Here is a 6,230-nt window from a genome sequence, read left to right on the forward strand (position 1 = left end):
TATATAAGTGTACACTTCCAGTAAGCTCTTCTACTCAGTATCTCTGTTTTTAGTCACAGTTGTTTAATTGCAATTTAAGCGGAATATTATATCTTGTGTGAATGCCTATAAGTTGTTTAATAAATGTCCTGCTAGAAAATTTAGTTGTAATAAAAGAAACTTTGCATGTTTGATTAATTGTCTCAAAAAATTAAGCTACAATTTATAGCTCATGCTATTATAGTTACTCTTTTTTGTTAAGTATCCAAATCACAGTTTCAATGACAATACAATACAATGCACCAAGACAAGAACACACAACATACACCAAAGCCACTCTTAACAACCATGAAAATAAAACAAAAAACACCACTTTCACAGGCTAAGCTAGCCAGCCAAGCTAGCGAGGCTCGAACCCATACTAGCCATAAACTGCGCATTCTGCCGAGCCATTTCCATTTGCAACTGCAGCCTTTGAAGCTGAGCTTGTGTGTCAAGAATACTATCTCTTTCACACTCTTCACAATCCACACATCCCAAATGCGTGCCGTAATCACAGGGTTCACAGTAATACACCCATCGGTCCTTTTGAGCCTCATCATGACAAACATCACAGTAGAACGTGTAGTCTTCGTCTTTCACCGGACACGAGTAAAACAACTTAAGCGGATGCTTGTGATCGGGCCGCTTCACTGTTTCGGGTAAGCTTACACACGGGACGTGCAGATCAAATTTACAAATGGAACAGTGGTAGGTAAAACCTGTACCGTCGCTGAAACAAGCACCGCAAGTAAATTCACCGTTTTTATTGTAAAGCGCTATTGGGAGGAGGGTTAGAGGGTGTTCCAGGTGTGATTTGTGATGGATCTCTTGTTTCAAGTGAAAACAAGATTCATGAAGATGGAAGTCACAATCGGGTTCAATGCATGAATAGCCATCTCCGACTATGGTTTCTTCACATCCTGAACAAATAACCTCGTTTTCTTCGTCTTCTTGTAAAGTGACTTTAGACAACTTGTGGGGGTGGCTGAAATGTGTTATTTCTTTATCTTTGAATTCATTTTGAGGCATTGAATGATCATGAGAGTTAGCGGTTGAATCTGATTGATTAATGGGAATGGAAACAGAAGGTCCGGTTTGTGGCACGGAATGACATTGAGCACTAGAATTGTGGGAACTTGTTGGAACGGAAACGGAAGGTACATCTTGAGGTGCTGAAGGAATTGGCATCTGTGGATGGTTAGTGGGAATCAAAACAGAAGGTCTGGTTTGAGAGATGGAAGGATACTGGACACTAGAAAACCGATTCTGAGAGCCCGTTGGATTGGAATCAGAAGGGCCGTCTTGAGGCGGCGTAGGATTCTGATTGCTAGGGGTTGGATTCTGCGGATGATTAGTGGTAATAGAAGCGGAAGGTCCAGTTTGAGCTAAGGAAGGATGCTGGAAACTAGAAATCCGATCATGAGAACTCGTTGGAACGGAATCAGAAGGCCGGTCTTGATTGTTAGGAATTGGATTCTGTGGATAACTAGCGGGAATAGAAACAGAAGGTCCAGTTTGAGATGTTGAATGATACTGGAAACTAGAAATCCGATCGTGAGAACTCGTTGGAATGGAATCAGATGGCCGGTCTTGATGCAGTGAAGGATCTTGATTGCTAGGAATCGGATTATGTGGATAACTAGTGGGAATAGAAACAGAAGGTCCAGTTTCCGAGATGGATGGATTCTGGATACTAGAAAACCGATTTTGAGAACTCGTTGGAATGGAATCAGACGGCCGATCTTGATGCAGTGAAGGATCTTGACTGCTAGGAATCTTATTTGGCGGATAATTACTGGGAATAGAAGCCGAAGGTCCCGTTTGAGCCATGGAATTTGGATATTGGAAACTAGAAATCCGATTCTGGGAACCCGTTGGAATGGAATCAGGCGGGCAACCTTGAGGCATTAAAGGATCATGACTGAATGGAATCGTATTCTGTGGATAATTAGTCGGAATAGAAACAGAAGCTAGATTATAAGGCTTAAATGGATCATGGGCAGTAGTAGTTGAATTCTGATTACTATGTGGAATGGAAACAGATGCTGGATCATGACTGGAAGCGGAATTTGGGTGCATATAATCATTGTACTGGGCACCAGCGAACGGAATTGGAAGACTTTCATGACCAGAATTCCATGCTTGTGGGACTAGTTCTTGAAACAGATGGGAATTCTTAAAACTAGTAGCTCGAGAAATAGAATACGCGCATTGGACATGAAGGTCGAATTCACAGTCAGCGCATGAATAGGAGAATCCGGTTCCAATGATCTGACAGGAATTGCAGTAAAAGGAATTGGAATGGTAAGTCGGGTAAGGAACCAAAGTGAGGGGATGACGAGGGTGGGACGGGTGTTTAAGGGACCGAGTGGCTCGGTAGCATTGATCGTGTAGGAAGAAGTTGCATTGCCAGCAAACGTAGACGGTTTCGGTTGCGGTAGAATGGCAACCGGAGCACTGGACTTCGACGCCTTCGGGCATCTGGTGCATGATGAGGTTGTGCAAGTGGCTGAAATGCTTGTACCCTTGATCCATCTTTGAATGTGCTTGTGGGTGGAATTGGAAAGAGAGTGGTATATGATGATAATTAATAGATGGAATTGGTCACAGATTGCCAACTATTTCTTGGTAGGATTCTTCATGTCGAGAAAGTTGACTTTGTAGTTTGTAATGTAATGAATAATTCCTTGGTGGCCGACGACTTATGACTTATCAATATATTGATGAAGTAAACATATTAAATTGCAACTTGTTAACAAGTTGCGGATTAACTCAAGATTAATTCTTAACTTTTTATAAAAATAAGTTTTAGCATAGTTGTTACCATTTTGTTTATTAGCTCCTTAGTTCCAGCTTACAATAGATTAACTTGCTAAATTTGTGTTTTACAAGTCCATTTTTTAATATTGAGTGATTTTGATTTAGTGCTGTCATTAGTGTTTACGAGTTTTAACAGAGTTTCAGCTTAAGGTAACCGAATAACCATCAGCCCTTTTAATTGATTAACGATTGGCACACTCTTTCATGAAGCATCGTATCGCTTGTATCAAAATACTTTAATCTAAAAGTGAACATATATACACCACCGTTCAAAGACAATTACAAAGACATGTAGTAACATTCCAAACCACAAATTGATAATAACAATAACCGAAATATAGTCACGAGAATACAAAAAGACCTCAATTACAGGAATCTCAAGGTGCCAAGCTAGCGATGCTTGCACCCATACCGGCAATCATCTGCGCAAGCTGTTGATTCATTTGCATTTCCAGCTGAAGCCTCTGGAGCTGCAGTTGAGTATCCATTACGCTATCCCTTTCACGCTTTTCACGGTCCACACAACCCAAATGCACGTCAAAATCATTACATGATTCACAGTAGTACACCCAACGGTCCTTTTGGATAGCTCCATCACAAACATCACATGAAACCGTAAAGTCTTCAGTACCTTTCACCGGACACGAGTAAAACAACTTAAGAACATGCTCATGATCAGGACGTTTCATTGTTTCAGGCAAGTTTACACATTGGATGTGTAGATCAAATTTACAAATAGAACAGTGATAGGTGAACCCTTTACCGTTGCCAAAACATGCGTTACAAGTAAACTCGTGGTTTGCATTGTTGTAAGGTGAGAATGGGAGTAGGATTAGAGGGTGTTCGGGGTGTGACTTGTGTTGGATTTGTTTTTTCAAACCAAAACATGATTCATGAAGATGAAAGTTACAATTCGGTTGAGAACATGAATAGCCTTTGCCAACTAGAGTATCTTCACATCCTGAGCAAACAACATCATTTGCTTTTAAGTTTACTACAGATAGATTGTGTGGATGGCTGAAATGGATGATTGATTCATCTTTCGGTCCATTTTGAGCATTCGGGTGCGGAAAACTCATTGGAATATGATTGTGAGAACTCGTGGGAATGGAAGCAGAAGGGATATTATGAGTCATGGATGGATATTGAGCAGTAGGAATTGAATTCTGGTGACCATGATCCGGAATGGAATACGGATGCGTGTAAGGAATATTATGTGCATGGGTGAATGGAACAGAAGCCATGTTAGAATTCTGTAATCCGTTCCAACTTGTAGCTCCGGAAATGGAATAAGCGCAGTGGACATGAAGGTCGAATTCGCAGTCAGCACAGGAATAGGAGAAGCCTGTTCCGATGATTTGACAGGAATTGCAGTAAAAGGAATTAGAAGGGTAAGTCGGGTAAGGAACCAAAGTGAGGGGATGTGGAGGGTGTGACGGGTGTTTTAAGGACCGAGCTGCTTTGAAGCATTGCTCGTGCACGAAGAAGTTGCATTGCCAGCAAACATATGTGATCCCAGTACCAGAAGAATTGCAACACGAGCACGAGACTTCAACGCCTTCTGGCATTTGGTGGAAGAGCAGATTGTGTAAGTGACTGAAATGCTTGTACCCTTGATCCATCTCTCTCAATGTGTTTGTGGGCTTTTTGGCTGGAAATGGAAAGAGAGTGTATAGAGATAATTAGATAGAAGTAGTAGTTGTGCAAGTAGCTAATGAATTGGTCAGAATAATATTTCCTCTTAGAAATTCTTCAGTTCTTATCTAGAAGTTGACTATGTAATGCAAATAAACTTTCGATTAATATTTATAACCACGTCTCTTACGTTAAAAACAGGGCCGGCTCAACGAATGTGGAGGCCTAAATCGAAACACGATTTTGGGGCCTTTTCATGACAACTATTAGTATAATAAATTTTGCTTATTACAAGTTTTGAACTAATAACTTACACTTTAGTAACAACCAGTCAACCAAGCCTACCAGTACACTAATACATTACTTTGAGTTTAATTTACCTATTATAATATATCTATATATAATGTTTTTTTAGACTTGGGGCCTTAATTATGCGTAGGCCTAAAGCCCTAACTTGTTTTCGCTGTCCCACAAGCCATCCCTGGTTAAAAGAAAGTAACATATATCATAATGTGTGCGTCGCGTGTGTACGAAAAAGCATAAAAAAAGTAAAGTTTAGTGTGTGAGAAGTATAACAACCGAAACGTAGGTATGTACTCTTACGCGTACCACTATATTTTTGTGTAGCTAATTAAACCTACACATGACCAACAACAGATGCATATGTTATATACATAAATGAAATTTGTTCATAATATTCTTTAATTTAAAGAGATACGAATTAACATTGCATTTATGTTACTTTATTTATTAAAAAAATTTAAGATTGTAAAAATGAATGAATGATTGATTTATTTTGTTCTGCGGTAAAAATATAGAGTATCATAGTATTTGGGTTATTAGTACTAGCTAGTAATTTGAACGGAAACAAAGGCCACATGCTGAGGAATAGGATAAACCGGTTCTCCTGGCAGTTTCATGTTCAATGAGGTGTAGCAAAAGTCAAAGTCAGCTCTTAATTTCTAGTGGACAGGGTTTAAGGCAACAGAAATGGAATCAGATCTGACTCGGTCAACCAATGAATGTTGGAATATTTAACTGTTTCCATCTAATGAGGCTTTAGTTTGTGGAGTGCAAACAACTAAATAATTGAACAGGGCAGTCTCCGAGAATGATAATAAAAATATAGGTCTCATGTGAAGAAAAATTTTGGGCCTCCTCCTTAAAATATAAACTCGTCAATTATATATCAAAAAATCACAATACGAATACAATTAATTCTAATTTTTTAAGTTTTATGTTTACCTTAAGCGGTTTAGCCAATGGGGGTCGCGTACGGAATAGTCGGCGTTACCTAGTCAGTCATTTAAAAAAATATTTATAAAATTATATTATTTTAAAACTTTCAAAAATATTAGTGTACTTTAACTTGAATATATACTTTCTTAAAAAGTGCTGCAGAAAAACAGTAAATATAATATTAATATGAAGATAACTTTTTTACTTTTGGTAACTTATTTTAATATATTAGATATAATAGGGGCCTATAACAAAAAGCAACCAAAACCTAATCCTTTATCTGCTTTTTTCTTCTCCCCAACACAACCACAAAGCAAAAAGAACAGAGCTCCAATGGCTCCAATGGCTCCATGGGCCTCGTGCCTATGCACGGTTTGCACAGCCCTAAAACCGGGCCTGTAATTGAATGAATTTGATCTATACATAGCTAGATGACTGACTTTTGGTGCGTAATGTTTAATTTACTAAACACTATTACACAAACAAGTATTAGCTACGGATTTTTTGCTACGAAA

The 6,230-nt window shown here is 38.9% G+C and overlaps 2 protein-coding genes across 2 annotated transcripts; both read right to left on the reverse strand.

Annotated features, from left to right (window-relative positions):
- Positions 1-366: 366 nt before the first annotated feature.
- LOC143632018 (uncharacterized) lies at positions 367-2,580 on the reverse strand. Its single transcript, XM_077100615.1, has one exon. It carries the CDS (start codon positions 2,554-2,556, stop codon positions 367-369), a length of 2,190 nt encoding a protein of 729 aa, XP_076956730.1. The 5' UTR covers positions 2,557-2,580.
- Positions 2,581-3,147: 567 nt separating this feature from the next.
- Positions 3,148-4,463, reverse strand: LOC143632068 (uncharacterized). Its single transcript, XM_077100659.1, has one exon. It carries the CDS (start codon positions 4,461-4,463, stop codon positions 3,219-3,221), a length of 1,245 nt encoding a protein of 414 aa, XP_076956774.1. The 3' UTR covers positions 3,148-3,218.
- Between the last annotated feature and the right edge of the window lie 1,767 nt (positions 4,464-6,230).

The sequence above is a fragment of the Bidens hawaiensis genome, unplaced genomic scaffold (assembly GCF_021521415.1).
Source record: "Bidens hawaiensis isolate Kalapana, Puna unplaced genomic scaffold, B.hawaiensis_p1.1 tig00006359_1, whole genome shotgun sequence".
NCBI classification, from domain to species: domain Eukaryota; kingdom Viridiplantae; phylum Streptophyta; class Magnoliopsida; order Asterales; family Asteraceae; genus Bidens; species Bidens hawaiensis.

Excerpts from the sequence above, each read along its gene's own strand:
- LOC143632018 (XM_077100615.1), bottom strand. The coding sequence starts at position 2,556 with ATGGATCAAGGGTACAAGCATTTCAGCCACTTGCACAACCTCATCATG.
- LOC143632068 (XM_077100659.1), bottom strand. The coding sequence starts at position 4,463 with ATGGATCAAGGGTACAAGCATTTCAGTCACTTACACAATCTGCTCTTC.